General features: G+C 52.1%; 7 protein-coding genes across 7 annotated transcripts; 3 read left to right on the forward strand and 4 right to left on the reverse strand.

Moving 5' to 3' along the window:
- Positions 1–872: 872 nt before the first annotated feature.
- Positions 873–2,421, reverse strand: ALT_7836 (VHS and GAT domain-containing protein; the record flags this gene model as incomplete). Its single annotated transcript, XM_089600332.1, has 4 exons — positions 873–2,069; positions 2,138–2,176; positions 2,255–2,322; positions 2,385–2,421. 4 exons carry the CDS (start codon positions 2,419–2,421, stop codon positions 873–875), a joined length of 1,341 nt encoding a protein of 446 aa, XP_089455225.1.
- Positions 2,422–3,636: 1,215 nt separating this feature from the next.
- Positions 3,637–4,928, reverse strand: rpl17 (60S ribosomal uL22 domain-containing protein; the record flags this gene model as incomplete). The annotated part of the gene is made up of 5 exons (XM_033561088.2): positions 3,637–3,795; positions 3,854–4,041; positions 4,208–4,421; positions 4,718–4,871; positions 4,909–4,928. 5 exons carry the CDS (start codon positions 4,926–4,928, stop codon positions 3,637–3,639), a joined length of 735 nt encoding a protein of 244 aa, XP_033416979.1.
- Positions 4,929–5,056: 128 nt separating this feature from the next.
- ALT_7838 (D-mandelate dehydrogenase-like dehydrogenase) lies at positions 5,057–6,384 on the reverse strand (the record flags this gene model as incomplete). The annotated part of the gene is made up of 7 exons (XM_033561087.2): positions 5,057–5,281; positions 5,337–5,618; positions 5,673–5,755; positions 5,811–5,927; positions 5,982–6,096; positions 6,151–6,249; positions 6,304–6,384. 7 exons carry the CDS (start codon positions 6,382–6,384, stop codon positions 5,057–5,059), a joined length of 1,002 nt encoding a protein of 333 aa, XP_033416978.2.
- A 707-nt stretch (positions 6,385–7,091) lies between these two features.
- ALT_7839 (NAD(P)-dependent alcohol dehydrogenase) lies at positions 7,092–8,344 on the forward strand (the record flags this gene model as incomplete). The annotated part of the gene is made up of 2 exons (XM_033561086.2): positions 7,092–7,151; positions 7,202–8,344. The coding sequence occupies 2 exons, from the start codon at positions 7,092–7,094 to the stop codon at positions 8,342–8,344; spliced, it is 1,203 nt and encodes a 400-aa protein (XP_033416977.2).
- A 178-nt stretch (positions 8,345–8,522) lies between these two features.
- Positions 8,523–12,172, reverse strand: ALT_7840 (uncharacterized protein; the record flags this gene model as incomplete). The annotated part of the gene is made up of 7 exons (XM_033561084.2): positions 8,523–8,794; positions 8,854–9,296; positions 9,350–9,399; positions 9,800–10,222; positions 10,270–10,592; positions 10,648–11,951; positions 12,039–12,172. The coding sequence occupies 7 exons, from the start codon at positions 12,170–12,172 to the stop codon at positions 8,523–8,525; spliced, it is 2,949 nt and encodes a 982-aa protein (XP_033416975.2).
- Positions 12,173–13,551: 1,379 nt separating this feature from the next.
- On the forward strand, positions 13,552–14,503 carry ALT_7841 (putative 2-deoxy-D-gluconate 3-dehydrogenase; the record flags this gene model as incomplete). Its single annotated transcript, XM_033561083.2, has 3 exons — positions 13,552–13,683; positions 13,769–13,984; positions 14,054–14,503. The coding sequence occupies 3 exons, from the start codon at positions 13,552–13,554 to the stop codon at positions 14,501–14,503; spliced, it is 798 nt and encodes a 265-aa protein (XP_033416974.2).
- A 2,344-nt stretch (positions 14,504–16,847) lies between these two features.
- Positions 16,848–18,710, forward strand: ALT_7842 (ferric reductase family protein; the record flags this gene model as incomplete). The annotated part of the gene is made up of 1 exon (XM_033561082.2): positions 16,848–18,710. The coding sequence occupies one exon, from the start codon at positions 16,848–16,850 to the stop codon at positions 18,708–18,710; it is 1,863 nt and encodes a 620-aa protein (XP_033416973.2).
- Positions 18,711–18,970: the final 260 nt, after the last annotated feature.

The following is an 18,970-nucleotide window of genomic DNA, read 5'->3' on the forward strand; positions in this document are numbered from 1 at the left end:
ACACGGCTCTAGACTCAAACAGGGATTCAGGGACAGACTTCATCCCGAAATTTCACAGTTGCGCCGGCTTACTCCACCGGAAAAGGGCGTTTGTGATCTGTGTCGGTCTGGGAGCTGGACATAGCTCAGGGTTGGCACTAGCTTAGTCGTTAGCTGTCTCCTGAGCTGCTAAAAACGAGTCAGAGGGCATCGGAACGCAACCGACCGACTCACTGCGCATGGAAAACGTCTAAACAGGCCGAAGCGCCGAAGTGGTTTTGGATAAATTGGCATGAAACAAATGGAGACGGCGGTGGATTTGCTTAAGAGCAGCTCCGGCATGCTTGGCACTCTGCGAGTTTCATCTTCATTAACACCACAGCCCCATGACAGAAAAACTTCATATCGTGCGACGTCTAGCCTTCAAATGGCGAATCGGCCTGCTTCCCTGGGCAAAATATCGAGCCAGAGTTTGTCCTGTTATAATATCCGTGGGAGGTTCATGAGTCGTAGCATCGTAAACATCAATCTATATGCTTGACGCCTTTCACATGTGCTCATAACGACGACCCACTGGAAAACTATGAAGTCCCCGCAATTCTGATGATTTTATGTTCAAATTCCTCAATCCGCAATCAATCAATCCACGAATTATATCACACGCAAAGGGGGGAGGAAGTAATGCCACGAGTAATCAAAACGCAGGGGGGAATATCCAATGCTCATGATCCGCAAAAGTGGTATCGCATCAATTATATCCATCATAATAAAAGCGGCTAGATTGCACCGGCAAAAAAAACAAAGTGGCTCAAGGACGCCCAATCGCCTGAAATTGCCAATACTTGAAACAAGTCAACCGGAAATGGCCGAGCTTGAAGTAAATCACCATGATCTCAAAGCGGGTGCTGCGTAGGACGTTGATATGATCCTGCCTGCTGTTGGTTCTGTGTGGCACCCAGATTGTTGTTGTTGGTTGTGCTGTAGTCATCCGCAAATGGATTCTGTACCTGGAAATCCTCCGACCGATACTCATACCGAGCCGCGTTATTACTCCCCGGCGCTGCCGTCGGAGTCGCCGCTGACAAAGGAGCCACCGTTGCAGTGCTCTGCTGCTGCAGCTGCAGCAGTGGTGGTGAGAAGACCGAGGGCGAGGCGCTTTGCTCTTCTCGCTGCGGTACTGGGGGCGCAGGGAGTGGACGATTGATCCCAGTCTCAGTGGCTCCGTTCGACGGAACGGGTGACTGGCTCCCCGAGTTGCCGGTTGCTTTGCGGGCGCTGAGGAACGCATGCTGGTACTTAGACAAAGCGACCGACAGCTCGTCATTCGTCTCGATCAAGGTCTGAAGCGTGTTCTCGTCGGGTGCCGGATTCGTCGAATGTATATAGTTCTGAATGGCGCGAGATGCTGTCTGGCAACGAGTACAGAATTCCTTGATAAGCTCGTTTCCGTTGAACTCTGTGGGCGGCGTCGACTGAACGAACTGCAGGAGTAACTTGGCCGACGTTTTGGCTTCCGTCACGCGAGCAGCGAGCTCATCTGGCGGTGGTAATGTCGAGGCAGGCCGGGCAGAGTTCTGCATGTATGGGTATGCCTGCTGCTGCTGCTGCTGTTGCTGCTGCTGCGACCGTGAGGATCTCCAGGTGCTCTGCCCAAACCGCGAACTGTTAGCAATGTATTTCACTACTTCAACATGGTTTGACAAGCGTACGCCACTGTTCTGCCTGCTCAGCTTACTCTTCTCCTTCTTCCACATTTGCATCAGCGGCGCTAGGTCCTCGTCCCACTGTCGCTGCGACTCGATGGCGCCTAGCGTTTCCCGCAGGAAGTGCTGCACATTGAGGTCCCACCCATCACGCAGGAGATCCTTTATCGTAGCGACGAACTTGGCATCGATGTTGCGTGTAAACGTGTGGCCCGGATTGTCGATAAGTATGCGCATTAGCATAATCGCATTGTATTGGATGTGGGCTGGAGTCGAGGCGGGATCGGACAGATATTTGCGAAGCCGCTGGGCAGCCTCTCTGGCGGCATTGGGGCTGGACTCTGCGCTTTCGACTATGGCGGGCAGGTGAACGAATTCATTTCCTTGCTATGCGATCAGGATATTAGCGATGTTATGCAATGACGGCGCAGTTGGTGAGCCAAGTGCCAACGTACTCGGTCGTCTTGCTGTCCCCCGCTCTCGCAGAAATCTTTCTATAAACCCCAGTCGTCGCATTAGTGATTATTCGATATTTGACGTCATTCAACGATATTTCCGACGGTCGCACGTACCACTGCTTTCAGGATCGTTCCCTCGGGCGAGTCATCCGGGTACTCCGAAGGGCTGTTGAGCGATGGGCCTATTTCTAATGAGCGTCCCCGAGGTGAACAAGGGTCCATAGAAGGGGCGGATGAGACTCACTCGAACGCTTGCTGAGAGAGCCAAATATGCGCTTCATTATATAGAACACGTGAAAACGAGATATACAACAAGGACTCCTCGCAAACTATTGTGGTAAGACAACAGGAGAGGGTGAGCAGACAGATCGCCTAGATAAACACCAGCGCAGCTGACAGCCCCAACTAGGTACAAAAGTAGCTTAAGTACGGAGAAGTTTAGGCAGTACCTCTCCACGGAAGGCTGACACACAAAATCCCCGCGCTGTGCCTGGAGCATAATCAGAACCATAACCATAATTATAACCACGAGCCACAAACCATAGTCTGAAATATATGGTTAAGTAGGCCCGTGACAGTGGCAATGTTCGTCCAGGACACGCAAGCCAGCTTTCTGTTATCTGGATGATGAGTATTCGATATCGTCCTTGGTCCATCGGTCGCAAGGCAGTTATTCTTCCATACTGTCGTCCTGAGCAGGTGATGCAAGCGATTACACTTGATACGTATGCATATCGGAATTAAGAGTCTTACTCCATCAGCACGCGACGAGTTATTTGTTGAACCACTTTTTAGTCCCGCATTGAATGCTATGGTCTGGTTGGAAAAGCCAAGCAGAGCAGCACCGTCACCCTTGGCTTCTCAAGGCATCAACGATATGTTGCAGAAGCTGACGAATGTCGCCTTTCTTTGGTCAAGCACTATGGCTGGTGGTACGTTTTGAGTTCACCTTTATGTTTAGCCTTTGGACTACAGGAGATAAGCGAAAGTTTCATGTTGTTACACTGTAGAGTCTAATGGTCTGGATCCGAGTAGTCTCGAAACATCAAGGAAAGGTTTGGTAGGTATCAAGGAAAAGATGAATCCGTATCCCGTTCATGAAATAACGCTCGACATTATCTCGAAATATATGAGAGAAGGCCCGGGTTGGTTGTACCAAGACAAGAAACCGATCATCGACCGATTGCCGGACGAGAACCTCAGTTACTCAATCCCAGCCTCGAAACGTCGGACAGAGACAGAACCAAAAAAAAAAAGGATCAGACCTGTCAAAGATCAATGCTGATGGACCCTCCACGAGATGCCCCCAGTCTATGTCTTTTGTCTCATGCTCATCGCCCGTTTGGTTTCGAATTTTTTCGTTTTATTCAGAAGATAGAATAATGGAAATTCTTTTGCATTCCTTTCCGTGACCAGGTATTTGTTCCGTACAACAGCAAACTCCGGCTTCCCATTCATTTTCCGACTACCCTAACCCCCCGACATCTACAGCCCGCTTATGCCTCGGTGAGGGCACGGCGGATCTGAGTACCACGCTGGCGGGAGCTGAGGTGGACACCCTCCTTCTTGACGACCTGGGAAGCCTTCTGGACGGTCTCCTCACCCTCGGTAAGGATGAGCTCGATGTGGCAGGGGTTGGTCATGTAGGGGTTGATCTAGATGCCGAGTTAGTCTCTTAGCTGATTTCCAGCGGTGCAACTTAGGTCAACGTACACGACCGTGAGCACGGTAGGTGCGTCTCCGGCCCTTGGGAGCCTGGTTGACCTGGATGTGCTTGACAATGAGGTTGCCGGTGTCGAGACCCTTGGTGTCGGCGTTGGCCTCAGCGTTCTTCAGGAGGTCGAGGAGGAACTGAGCGGACTTGACGGGCCAGCGAGCCTTGCTGACACCCCACTGCTTGCCTGTAATATAGTCAGCATTTGATTCCAATATGTTCCCCCAATGGTCATCAATCCGTGTTCCATGCACGAAGCATTCCCGCCACCTCTATTGCGAAAACCACAAAACTGTCCCATATACCTCCACCGATATCTCCAATTCAAGGGATAAGAAATTGCCGTAACTCACCCTGAGCAGTGCGACCAATGCTGCCAGCGTACCGGCGGAAGGGAACGACCTCGGTCTTGGTCTTGACGTTCTCGAGGAAGGTAAGGGCGCGCTGCAGCTTCATGCCGTTGATGGCCTGAGCGGTCTCACGGGTGTTCTTGAAGCTGACACGCAGGTAAGAGCCCCGGGCGCGGGCGCTCTTTGCGGCCGGAATGTCCTGAGCAGCGTAACGGACCTGATGCAAACAAAGACCCAACATCAGCAAAACCATGTCCTATTCCCAATGCCTTCACGACGCATAAAATGGAGCGGAAACGATGGCGTCGGTATGGTTCGAATAGTCGATATTTCTTCTTTCGTGAACAGGCCACAGCCAGAAACGACACAGGTAGAAGTCGAACATCGCCGGTGCAGCGGGAAACGTCCTCAGAGCGTATTTCCTCAACTCTTGCCGTCTACCATTTTTCCTCCTTTTCGATCCATTCCTTCGCCATCGTTTCCGTCGTCTTGAATAATGTCAAAAACACTCACCATCTTGATGCGGTTGCCGAGCGGGGTGGTCCTCGATGTCGGATGAGAAGTTTTGTCGCTTTGCTTTGGTCGGCCGCTGGAATCTTGAGATCGCGAAGCTCGCTCGTTGTAGTGCGCTTTTTCGCTCTTGGCGCCCGCACGCCCTAAGCGAGCCCTAACACTAGACCCAGTTCGGTAGTCAACTCACTCACCGCCCGGCAGATAAGAACATCAAAGTTAACTTCACTTGCCTCTCACTCATTCAATGTTATTATGGTTATTGGTAGGGAAATGGTCGTCTATTAAATGTGCATTGCTCTATCTAGAAGAAAATAAGATCTATTGGATCATCAGTTACTTTCAATTCTGTCCCTTGAAGATATCCTTCTGCTCTGGCACCAATGTGATCATCTCGCCCTTCTCCACCGCCGAGCGCAAGTTGTTCAAGACCAACAGCTCCATTTCCTTCTGGGTCTCATAGGTCGCGGTTCCAATATGCGGTAGCAGCATCACGCGGGGGTTATTTACAAGCCCGGGTTCGATCTCTGGCTCGTTCTCATACACGTCCAGACCAGCCGACATGACCTGTCGCATTACGTTACTATCCATAACATAGGAAGGAGGGTAGGATGGAGCTTACCTTGCCCGAGTCCAAAGCGGCGACCAGAGCCTTTTCGTCGATCAAAGCACCACGAGCCGTGTTCACAATGACCACACCATCTTTCATCTTCTGGAACTCCTTCTCGCCAATGATATGGCGAGTCTTCGCATTGAGAGCGAGGTTCAAGCTGAGAACATCCGCATTCGCCAGCAGCTCATCAAACGAGACATACTGCGCTTCCCCCTCAAGCTCTGGTGAGAGTCTCGATCTGTTGTGGTATTGTATCTTCATTCCGAAAGCTCGTGCGCGATTGGCCATTTCCTATCGCAAGGCAATCAGCTGCCGGATCCTGTGACTTGAACGTACACTGCTTACCCTTCCGATTCCTCCCATCCCGAGAATACCAAGCACCTTGCCCTGAGGGTCATGCCCGAGCGTAGTGTTTCCCTGCCATTGGCCTATGGACGTTGTCAATTTCTCGAGTTTCGTGGAATTGAACGGCGAATTACTAACCGGCGCGGAGAGCAGATAACGGCACATAAGCCTGGCGCAAAGCGCCAATCATCAGGAAGATGCCTACATCGGCAGTTGCGTGGTTCACGGCGACTGGAGTACTGGAGACAGCAATTCCTGTAGTTTATCAGCTTTTCTGAATCTGTATCGAAGAGTCATAGATGATCGCACCCTTCTCTGAACAGGCCGGGATGTCAATGTTGTCGTAGCCAGCTCCATTGTGGCAGATATACTTTAATGACTTGGGAAGGACGGAGAGCAACTCTGCGTCGAATGGACCGGTGAACTGAACTCAATCAGCAACTAGACCTTTATCGCCGCGTTCCACTGCCACGCTTACCTTGGTAGACGTATTGGATCGGTAAATCACTACCACATCATCGTACTGGCCGTCTTTGCAGTTCCGGATGAACTCGTCTCTGGTGCCCTCGGGGAATTCCTTCAAACGCTACATTAGAGACGACACTCCACCGGACTACAATCGCGAGCTCACCTTTAGAGTCAGAATGGACGAGAGATCCTCCCACTCCTTTCTAGCGTGGGTGATGGCACCGATGAGTAGAGCTGAAGGCATGATGTCAGAGTTGGAGAGCGGGGTGAGAGCTCTTATCGCGGTGTAAGAAGACTTCGATGTTCAAGAACAGAGCGCAGGGAGAGACAAGAGCAATTAGAATGAGAAGGAAGAAGAATAGGAGATATCAAGGAGATAATTGAAAGGATTCACCTGACTAGTATCTGGATCCTGATCATGTTTATTCGATATTGTTTGTCGACTTGATCTTGCTCATCATTTCCCGGAGTTCCTCCATATTGCGTGGGGGTTTACCAGTATTACAGTATGGTATTACACTTGATACCTCAATACATTAGTACCAAATACGATACACCGAGACAACAACCTTGTGCAAGATGCAGAAGAAGCGAGGAATGATGCTGGCTAACATGCAGATAGAGTGAACAGACTGAGGTAACTATCTGTAAGCTGCTGAATATAGAAGAATCGTCTTTGAATTCACACACTCCCGCCTGCGTTGTTCTTAAATACACCATGTATGTTGGTAATATTGACTGTCGGCTATTGAAAAGAGGTTCAATTCCCGCTGCGGAGCAAATCCGGGTATGACCCCACGTTGTTCAATGGCCGACGAGGGGAAGAGAAGATGAAGGAATGACCGATGATGCTTCGGAATCATCATGATAATTCTTCTGCAATGAGAATAAAAGCTTTTCTCTTCCAAGGTACCCCTTGATCTCCTCGACAAGGACATTTCAACAAGCACCATGGCCACCACAACCACCACGACAGCACTCGTCCTCCACGGAGCCAAAGATCTCCGCCTGGTACGTAACAATCTAAAGGTACAATCACAGCTCGATAATAACAGCATCAGGAATCACGGCCCATTTCCCCTCCCACCGGTTCCGAAGTCCAGGTCGCCATCCGCGCAACCGGTCTCTGCGGCTCAGATCTCCACTACTACAACCACGGCCGCAATGGCGACTTCGTCGTGCGCGAGCCCATGTGCCTTGGCCACGAATCCTCCGGCACCGTCACAGCCGTCGGACCAGAGGTCACAACCCTGCAGGTCGGCGACCGCGTCGCCCTCGAAGTCGGCCTCCCCTGCCGCACCTGCACCCTCTGCCGCACCGGCCGCTACAACATCTGCCCCGACATGAAGTTCCGCAGCAGCGCCAAGCTCTTCCCCCATCTCGACGGCACCCTCATGGAACTCACCAACCACCCCGCCGACCTCTGCCACAAGCTTCCTGATAGCGTCTCCTACGCCGGCGGCGCCCTCGTCGAGCCCCTCGCCGTCTGCCTGCACGCTATCCGCCGCTCGCACCCGCCCACACTCGCCGAAGTGGAACTGGCCACGGAACAAGGCGACCAGACGGCCGCACTGATCTTCGGCGCAGGAGCCATCGGCCTCCTCCTCGCAGCCGCGCTAGCCACCTCCCAGCCCTTCACCTCCATCGTGGTCGCGGACATCGACCCCGCACGTCTCGAGATCGCAAACTCCCTCAACCTAGGTCTGAAGACTCATCTCCTCCCCAAGGGCGGCGATTCCGCCAACCCGCCGCCTGCGCCGGACGCCCCGGCCGCAGAGCACACCGCGTACGCGATGCAGAACGCGCAGCGGACCGCGGCGGCGCTGAAAGAAGCGAATGGGGTTCCGTCGGGGTTTGTGCGCGTGTACGAGTGTACGGGGGTGCCGGCGTGCGTGCAGGCGGGGATCTACGCTGCCAGGCCTGGCGCTGTCCTGGTGCAGATCGGGATGGGGAATCCCATCCAGACGCTCCCGGTGAGCGCGGCGGCGCTCCGGGAGGTGGATATTATCGGCACGTTCCGGTATGATGGCCATGCGTACCCGGCTGCGATTGAGTTGATGGCTAGTGGGAAGCTTGACCATGTGGAGAAGCAGGTTGTTACCCATCGGGTTAAACTCGAGGATGGGAGTCGGGCGTTTGCTCTGGCGGGAAAGGGAGTAGATGAGACGGGCAGGCCGGTGGTCAAGGTTGTCATTGAGAGCTAGATTGGTTTTGATTTGTTTGTGTACGTCTGCAATGTATACCCTGTTTGTAAATGATGACTCGATATTGGTGGACTAAGGAGCAAGCGTACCTTACGGGCTACATGTGGGTGTACAGAAGATTATGACATGTACTTACGTGATGTATTTCCCGATATATAAAATGTATTCAAAAGTGCATCTACTTTAAACCACCCGCCAGCAGCAAACTCTGGCCAGTCATATATCCCGTCGTTACCAGCATGCTCACAACATTAGCCACTTCCTCAGGGGTACCCAGTCGACCAAGCGGAATTCCCGCTGCAACATCAGGGATGGCTTGAGCGCTGGGAATCATGCCGGTGTCACCGATCATGGCCGGCGCCACGTCATTGACGCTGATATTATATTCAGCCAGACGGGTCGCGAGGTTCTTCATCATGCCAGTCATCCCGCCTTTCGACGCAGCATAATCTATGGATGACGGTCAGTTATCGGGGTTCAGGTCTAGGTCGAAGGGACACTGGACTTACGACATCCGTTGATTCCACCGCCGTACCCAGCAATCGACGACATAAAGACGATCCGACCCCAGCGCTGCTCCCTCATGTGGTCGACAACCCCCTTCACGAGGATAAAGGAGGCCCGCAGATTCACGTTGATGGTATAGTCGAATTCTTCTAGTGAGATATCCCAGACCTGTGGGATGCGCTTGCCGTAGCCTGCGTTGGAGACAAGAATGTCCGGTCGCTGCCCGTGCTCCTTGTCAATCTGCTCGAACATGGTCTGGATCTGCTCTGCAGATGCAACGTCAACCTGGTGGATTGAGATGCGAAGTGCATCGGCGCCATCTGCGGTCGGTTGGCTAGATTTAAGCTCTTTTACAAGGGCCTTCATTGCGTCGAGGTTGGTAGAGTACGTCAAGGCGAGGTGGACTCCCTTCTGGGCCAGCTGACGAGCACATGCTGCTCCAATCCTAGCGAAAGTGTCAGCACCAGAACAGCTACAAGTAGATAGGAAGATGCTCACCCTCCAGATGCCCCTGTGATGAGGGCCAATCGGCCACGTACCTCATTCAACTGCGCCATTGGTAAATAGTATTACAGTAACAATATGATCTGCACCGTTGAGAACGAGAGTCACACTATAGAACAACCCCTTGATACTCGGGGGAGATGATGATGATCAATGCATCGCCCCTCGGGTATCCGCTTGGCAGCTGTTTGCTCCCTCGGAGCAAACCCCGAGGGTGCGCGTATCGTTGCCCCGCGGCCCCGCATCAACAGTGTGGGGGTAACAATGTCTCGGAGGTGAGCTGGAATCACACGGAAAAGGATTTGCACTAGGCAACCCACGCCAAAACCTTAAGACTGCGTCTGCTGCTCTCAAGTCTGGACCGGTACGAAGTATGCGATGTGATGAGTAACGCACTCCCGAAGCATGCTTTCAAAACAAAAGGTTGCCCGCCATGTCACCGACCCAGGGTGACATCTGCCACGGCTGAGAACGGTCCTGCCCTGATTGATACAAATCAGGCCCCTGTTGGAATGCATCAAACGCTAGAGTACCCGTTCCTGGCATTTGATCTCCAGACACAAAGTCTCCGACTGCTTCAAGATCCAGCCAAGAAAAGTCATTCGCAGGACTGAAATGCACATGATGACTCTGCTCCGGCAGGCGATTGAGGGTATTCTGCATCAAGAGATCGCTGCTTCGGTGGGTTGCCGTAGGGGAGAGAGCAGGCGCAGGTTTGGACTGCCACAAGAGCTCCAACAGCCGTGCATATCGAGCCCCAATGTCATCTGGCCCGGCACTTGCTCGCTTCAGGACTTCGGTGCTGCGAGTGACCAGTTCTCGCACCTTCATCTCCTCCGAGTTCAGCATCACACCGAAGGAACGCGCCTGCCAAGGGTCAGTTCATACTCGGATCGTTTGGACGACCATCCCACCTTATATAAGAAGACCGCTGCATAGATTCCATACAGGTAAAATCTCAGAGGCATAAAATGCAAGTGCTTTTCCGGATGCACTTCATCAACAAGGATAGTCAGGTACGCCTTCGCAGCATCGACAGACTCGTAGATGAAGCGCGCATCCTGCATTGATGCCACATTGTTGAAAGTCGCGCGCAAATGCTCCCTTTGCGACTGATTGTTGTTTGTATGCTTGGAGACGAGTGACTGGGAGATGGCAGCTTGGAATGCAAATGCATTCGTATAGAGCCTCAGATACTCGTACGACAACTGCAACGTGGCTCGCATCGGTGTGGAACCTGCAAATGCGTAAGTGACTGACAGCGCAAGCATATGGGGTCAAAAAGGCCATACAGGGAAGCGAGCCCCAGCGGGACTTCCAACGGAGAATAGCAAGGCGGAAATCGTCCACGTATTTCACGTAGTCGCCCATGAGCATCATTTGATTGCTGGTCCGCATTCCGGAGTAGAGTACATCGTGAACATTGTTATAGAGTTGTGTAAGATCCAGTGTCGCTTGGAAGATCTTTGCATAATCTTCTTCGTCGCTTTTGACCGGTTGTAGAGACGGAAAATCCTGGCTGACGAGTCCCGTCATTGGTCCAGGACCTCGCGACCAGAAAGCACGCCCGATACGGACGGAAATCAGCCGGTCGGAGATGTAGCAGCAGGTCCACGCCAGTCGTCTGCGGGCTTCTGTTTCCGTATCTCCCGATGCATCACCCCGAAAAGACGTGCGGTCCAATCCGAGGAAGTAGCCCGATCGCAAAGCAAGCCCGACATGCATCCAGGCGGCTCGGTCCTCCTCGCCACGCCCAACTCGCTCGATCCGCGGCCGAAGACCCTGAGGTTCCCACTCGGCGAGGAGGAGTAGCGCCTCGACCGCCTCCACATCACAATCGGCACCAGCAGCAATGCCAGAGATGAGCTCATGCATGTACTTGGAGCAATATTCGTGAATCTCCGGCCGTTCGACCAGGTCTTTGGAGGCGATGGTCAGCACCGCGGTCAACAAGTGTTTCTCATTAGTAGCGAAAGCGTCGAGCGCGTTGCGATCAAAGTATTTTCGCGGCACCAAGGGAAGATAGGGATGAAAATTCTCGGCATAACGAGCAACAAGCTGCCACACTGTTCCTGTGTCCAGCGACCTCGTCTGTACCAGCCTGTAGGCTCTGATGCCACTGGTCGGATGGAAATCTGTAGCTGCGCCATTCTGAAATGCCGAGAATGATGGGAAACCGTTTGGACCAGGGCGCGCAGATTCGGTGTGGGTTTCCGAACTCAAGTCCTCGGCGCCTCTTTTCGCTATGCCTGTCAGGCATTGCCAGGCATCTGACGGATTTCGCGGTACAGAACCGATGGAAGCCGAATCTTCGTCGTCCTCTGAAACAGCAACTGCCGCTGGAGGGTTCGGCTCCACAAAGACAACCGGGTTGGAGTATGAAGCAGATGCATTCGGACGGCTGTCTGTGGTGGACGGGCTGGTTGTGTCCATCAGTGGTTCTATTCTCGTGGACAAGTCAGTGCCGGGGGTGAAATTTTTCATCTTGTTTTTGCGAATACGGCGGCCCCCTCGGTTTGAACCTCCAAGGACACATTCGCGGCTGTCTCGAATACACCGCTGACATGGTGGTACCCCGGGACTGCCACTGCTGTCCCTGTTCACTTGTTAGCGAATTGCAACAGAGGACGATAACAGGTAAAAGACCCTGTTCGAAAATGTCATGCGAATGCTGGAAACATACAAATCGCACTTGGATTTACGCTGTCGGCAGTGCAAACAGGCTCTTGATACGCGCTTCGCTGAAGAGTCGGAGCGAGATTTACGCCTCGGCCCTGAGGTGTCTGCCAGTTGCGGAGACTGTTCGTCCCTTTCCATTGCTGCTCAAAGGTCACAGTTTCAGCTCAGAAAGTGAAAACTCGGTAGCAGTAGCACATGAGCCTCATTTTCTCATCATTGACGTGGTGCTGGCGAGGCTGGGCATTCGAACGCGTCCATTAGTGAGATAAATGCGGTTCAATGGACTGGTTCGAGATGATGAAAGAGACGTCGTCCTTGGACCCGAGCGTGATGTACCTTCAAACTGCCGACAGACAAATACACGTTGGATGAAAATGCGGCACAGGTTGATGTTTCCAGGACGCAGGTCAACGGCCCATATTATCCTGGAAGGTCTGGCCGTCAAGGCACGAGCGCCTTGACCCACAATATGGGATTTAGACTTCAATAACTTTGATGAGAGCAACAGGAGCAGATTCCCTGCATCCTTTGAGCACTTATTCGCGAATGATGTTGATATATTTGAAGGGCGAAATGAAATCTGGGGAAGATGATTCGTGGTCCCTATACGGTACAGGTTGGCGAGCGGCAACTTCATTACCAAGGTTGTGAACCTAAGTTTGGGGGTCGTTGTATGAAAGGGTAATACGAGATCCAGGTATCTACCTACCTGTACCTTAGGGACCGTCTCCGACTCCATGACCTCTGGCAACGACACATCCATGATATAGCGGTTTGGGGATTGTCAGACATCACCGAACAGACTCGTGAAGGCATCAGAAGTCTTATGTCTATAGTGACCCTAGCAGATATCTACCTAGGAGACGTTCACTGAGAATTTGTTGCGGAGATTGACTGCTTCGTCCTTTCTCCACGGTTGAGGCTCAGTATTCGCCAAAGTATATTGTGGCATTCAATGCCTTTTCTACTGATCTCGCCCACACCTCACATACGTGAGACATATTGAGACCTCCTCTTTTTGAGACTCCATCGAAGCAGTGCAAAGTGACTTGGTTCCATTGTTGGAAGCCCATTACAGCCCCGGATTCAGGTAATGTCATCTTACGGTAACAATACAAGCCACGTGCTCTGTATCTAGCTGTCCAAGGCAGGTTCAATAGCCGACGGAGGACCCAGCAGCGACTGACGGCAACGGCTGTATCCCTTTCGGGCAACAGGTGGGATGGCCCCCCGCATGTGGGGGACAGGAATGAGCAAGCAGCAGGTTGATATTTATGGACATGGAGCGTCATCAGGTTGCGATGGTGAAGTCTCTGAAGAATCTTTTTCTGAAATAAGCGATTGCTGTCGTTGACCATATTTCTCAGGACCTTTGTCCAACCAGTCTTCATAGGTGCATTGACAATAAAAGAATATATCGTTGCTTCGATCTCTGGCGTCTCATCGACATCGATTTACAAAAACTGGAACTTTAAATCCACCCAATTCTCTTACATTAAACCAACACAATCATCAGAATGTCGGCAACTGTTCCTTCATTATTTTCTCTGAGCGGAAAGACCGCAATTGTGACGGGCGGGACGAGGGGTATCGGTCAGGCTATGGCTATTGCCCTTGCTGAAGCTGGTGCGGATATTGTACTGATCCAGGTACGAGCACTAGCCTTAACTTTGCTTTTAGCTCGGCGAGGGCTGCACTACATGTGGCAGGGAGTAACTGATCGGTATCATGTAGAGAGACGAATCAAACACACAAACCCGCGATGAAATTGTCAACCGAGTCGGTCGAAAAGCTTGGATTCATGTGGCCGAGTTGTCGAAACGAGAAGAAGTCAAGAATATCATTCCAGCAGTCACAAGCCAAGGACTGAAGCCCGAGATTCTCCTCAACTGCGCTGGCATTCAAAGGAGAAACCCTAGTGAGAAGTTTCCTGACGAGGATTGGGACGAGGTGTGTCAGACCTTTCCCCTTGGTTCTTGGTCTTTTTCAAAAGCTGATTGCGTCTACGAATTCTCTTAGGTTATTGAAGTAAACCTGACCTCTGTGTTTACACTATGCCGTGAATTTGGAGCCTATCTATTGGCTCGGGATGCGTCTGAATTTCCTTCCGGCCGCCGTGGTTCCATCATCAACGTTGCATCGCTTCTTTCTTTCCAGGGTGGCATCACCGTTCCGGCATATGCAGCCTCGAAAGGCGGCATTGCGCAATTAACCAAGGCCCTGTCTAATGAGTGGGCCAGCAAGGGTATCAATGTGAACGCCATCGCCCCTGGGTACATTGACACGGACATGAACGTCGCCTTGATCAATGATACCAATCGGAATGCTGGCATCATGGCCAGAATCCCAGCTGGCCGATGGGGGAAGCCGGAAGATTTCAAGGGTGTTATTGTGTTCTTGGCGAGTCAAGCAAGCAACTATGTTTCAGGTGAAGTGGTCTGTGTTGACGGAGGTTGGATGGGCCGGTAAACGGTGTCGCTAGTACATACTCTTCCTGAATGTCATTGTGTTAATAATAGATAACACATGGAAATGATGGAAAGACTCGGACTACCACTCCATAGTTAGCTCACTGAGAGCTCTGAAGCTGGTCAGGTCACCTTTGCTCTAGCGTGTTATACCACACCCGACCGGCTTTTGGCCATGGCCTTGAATAGATTTAGTGTCCCATAGCCGGTGTCTGGGCGCTTCCGAGAGATTCCAAATGAAGATGCCTGCACCGAAGACTGTATCCATCGCAATTTAGCCGGGTCTGCGCCGTTGACTTGTCATATTGAAGCGGACCCGTTGTCTTGGAATCGAGACCGTTGACAGGGGACTCTCGACCTTGGCAACACTGCCCGTAGCTGGGTTATCTGGATAGACACATGATCTCTAGTCTAATAAAAAGCGATAGGGAATGACTCGAATGAGACATGCCATGAGGAATAGATTAAACTATTGCTTCTAGTGTGACACCCGTGTCTCACGTGACTCCATCAGGGAAAGACTCGGCTTTTTAGAGAGGTACTTTCTTCTGGTAAGCAAGAGGGAGTTAACTGTCTGCAGCAGCCACGCTTGTTAAGTTGTTTCATCTCGAGGGAAAAAAAGACGCTGAAGAGAATAGGCGAAGGGCTTTTCTTCCTGGTCCGAGCTCCTGTCAGCTAGCAGTCGGGAGTTACACTGGAAGACTGGAATATTATTGGGCGTGTCTCTCCTTAGCCATCAGCCAACAGTCCAATATGAGCGGAGATTTCAGTGTGGGCTCCCTGATATGAAACAGCTCTATGGCCACCCTACGACCAATCTGTTAATTATATGCTCTTCGACTTGGCGACTTATCCACTCCATGTGGCCAATTCGGCAAGTCTACTGGTGAATGACCAGAGCACACGCTGTGAATTGCTGCTGAAGAGGGGCTGGGCGCGTCCAGCTCAGCGCCTCGCCTTCTACAGATTGATTGATTGATCAATTGTATGGCCGGCGATGCGCTGTTGGTCGGACATCCTCTGCAAGGGCGCTTCTTGTGCTCATCGCCCATCAGCGACCTAAACTTCGGGGTTTCCGGATCAAAGGGAGCCCAAGTAACTCGACAATCAGGGCAGACTCGATGATTCGCCTGTTTCTCTCGAAAAAATTGGCTTGGCTTTGGATAGGAACTGCTCTCCCAAGACCACGCCATTATTTGCCTTGATATGGGGCTCACTTATCCCTTTAGTACTTGCGTTTCAGAATGACAGCTCTGGCTGCTTTCTTGCTTTGGTTTTTCTCGACTTTTTCCTTCTTTTTTCAAATTGCCTGGTGGATCTTCTCTTGAGATCAGGGTAGTTTTTTCCCCTCAGGTTCTTTTTTTTCTTTTCTCTTGTGTTTCCTGTTGATTCAGGTCGTCTTCGTTTATTAGCATTCGATATTCACTGTTCCCGCTTCAGCTGGCTCTGATCGTCGCATCAGGAGGAGATCTGCAGTTCACTTCAACTCAATACCATTTCTATTCATTATCGAACCTCTTGGCAGGCTCTTTCTTCACTCAGAGACACCCTTTTGGTTGAGCTTCTGTTGTCTCCTTTCGTTCCTTAATTGTCGATCACTACCTGTCTCAGACTCATCGCTTTGCATCTGCAAAACTGCAAAACAAGGGTCTGCAATCTGTTGTAGAATCGACGTCACCGATCGTTGAATAGTTTATGACGCTGAGCGTCTTCTAAGTTCTGCTGAATATTACTGCGGACGATCATGCACTTGGGAGGTGAGTGTCAGTGGAATCTCAAAGGCTGGCATGTCATCGACGTCTTTGACGGCATAGTCAGAGACCGTCATGTCTCTGATTCTGTGATGCTTGCCGCCAGTGAGACGTCGAGTTTAGTTGTCATTGCTGGGGTATTGACATTCTTTGGCTTTGTTAGGCACAATTGTCCTTGAGGATCTTCTTTGTCCGCTCTCCAGTTGAAACAATCGCCATTGTTCGAGCTGTGCCATATTACTGCCAGCACGCAGTGGTCTACTCTGAGAGAGCCATCCAGGACGTCGTTCTTTTCTAACCCCAAGTATTCTTGTTCTCATCGGTGCACTCGCATGGTCTTTGTCGTTCGTCAGTTGCGATCGTCTGGACCATCATAGTCGGCCTGGTCTCCGCATTCCTATCGTTTCCCAGCCATCAGAAGCATTTACATCATTGGACGGCATTTTCGCTGCGTAAAAACTGCATTGCCTGCTCTCGGCTCTTCCTGGCTGAAGAGTCTCTTCACATCGACACTCTTTTCTTTTTGACTTTATTTCGGCTCCTTGTCGCCGGACTACACGACCACTCTCGACTCCGGCTTATCCAGTCCTTCCCATGGATGACCTTCATCAACACATCACTCCCCGCGGTCATGGGATAAACACTACCTATGTTTACGAGTTCTCGAGAGGCCTTGGTGGGGTCAATGTTCCCAGAGATGTCATATTCACGCGAATCATCTACTGGTCTGTTATTATCGGAGCCCTGGTAGTTTTCTGCGGCCGGATTGCCCAGATCAGCCATGCCTACCTACGACATATTACCTCTTTGACGGCTAGTCCAAGACAGCAAATGTTCTGGAGTGTCGAGGAGTCACGATTGTGGGCAAATATCAAGAAGCACATTCTCTACGCACCTCTGGGTCGCAAAAGACACAATCGGGAAATCCAGCTCTCCTCGGCCATCAACGTGGGCACCTTGCCGTCGAGGTTTCACTCGATCCTGATTCTGCTGTATGTGGCAAGTCAGATGGCTTATTGCTGCTTTTTGGATTATGCTGTGAACGAGAAAGCGGCCCTCGTAGCCGAGCTTCGCGGCCGGTCGGGCACTCTGGCTGTCCTGAATATGGTGCCTTTGTTCCTCCTCGCGGGTCGCAACAATCCCCTGATCCCCCTCTTGCACATCAGTTTCGATACGTACAATCTTTTGCATCGATGGTTGGGCCGTATCGTGGTACTCGAGAGTGTGGTCCACACAGCGGCTTGGGCGGTCAATGCATGCGACGAAGAAGACTTCTCTCGCATGCTGGTACGACTCACCAGTACCCCCTTCTTTACCTGGGGCCTGGTTGGAACCGTCGCGATGATCTTCCTGTGCCTCCATTCCCCCTCGCCGATCCGGCATGCTTTCTACGAGACCTTCCTACATCTGCACCAGCTTGCCGCCTTCCTGGCCTTCCTCGGCGTCTATGTGCACCTGGACCTGGATAAGCTTCCCCAGATCCCCTGGGCTCAGGCCATTGGCGCTATCTGGCTCTTTGAACGATCAGCGCGGCTGTTCCGCTTGCTGTACCTCAACTTTTCACTCAAAAAGGGCACGACCAAACTGGTTGTCGAAGCACTGCCCGGTGAGGCCTGCAAGGTGACCTTCCACCTGCCCAAGCATGTCCGCATCAACCCTGGCGGTCACGTCTTCGCCTACATCCCGAGCGTCTCCCTATGGATGTCGCACCCCTTCTCAATCGCTTGGGTAGAACCGAACAGTTGCGTGACTCCTTCAGCCGCGCCCGACAACGTCATGAGCCCCATAACCCCGTCGCTCCTGGAAAAGCAGAACCCCCTGGACCTCGACGACTACATGAGGGGCACTCAACCCACCTCCGTCTCCCTCATCGTCGGCGCCCGCCAAGGCATGACCCGCAAGCTCTACAACAAAGCCCTCGCCGCCCCGCGGCAAACCCTCTACACCACCGGCTACATCGAGGGCCCCTACTCCTCCCACGCCTCCAACATGGGCAGCTACGGCACGGCCGTGCTCTTCTCCGCCGGCGCCGGCATCACACACCACATGCTCTTCGTGCGTGACCTCATCATCCGCGCCTCCGAGGGCCGCGTCGCAACCCAGCAGATCTACCTCATCTGGTCCGTTCGCAACACCGAACACCTCACCTGGGTCCGCGACTGGATGGACCAGATCCTCCGCCTCCCCGGCCGCCGCGAGATCCTCACGGTCAAACTCTTCGTTTCCAAACCCAAGAGCAGCCGCGAGATCGTCTCCCCCAGCGCCACCGTCCAGATGTTCCCGGGCCGCTGCCGGCCCGACGTCGTCCTGAACGAAGTTATCCCCAAACGCATCGGTGCGACCATCGTCTCCGTGTGTGGGCCGGGCGCCTTTGCAGATGAAGTCCGCGCCGCGGCGCGGAATAACATCGGGAAGGGCGCGGTGGTCGATTTTATCGAGGAGGCGTTCACATGGTAGATGTCCAGCTTCAGCTGCATGTTTTGAAGGCGTTGACGTGTAGATGTTCGATGCTCTCCTTGTACGGACTGTCAATTCGTTTCTTTTCTTCCTCTTTCTTTTCTTATCCTTCTCTCTGTCCAAAGATCTCCTTGCCTTTTTACCTATCTATGTACATTAATTTCAGATTCCTTGTGATTATTCTCTCATTCATTTTGTCGCTGGTTTGATACAACTTGTCTGGCGGTATCTTTGTGACCTGGAGCCATCCGATACGCTGT

This window comes from Aspergillus lentulus (assembly GCF_001445615.1).
Source record: "Aspergillus lentulus DNA, contig: Alt16, strain: IFM 54703, whole genome shotgun sequence".
NCBI lineage: Eukaryota > Fungi > Ascomycota > Eurotiomycetes > Eurotiales > Aspergillaceae > Aspergillus > Aspergillus lentulus.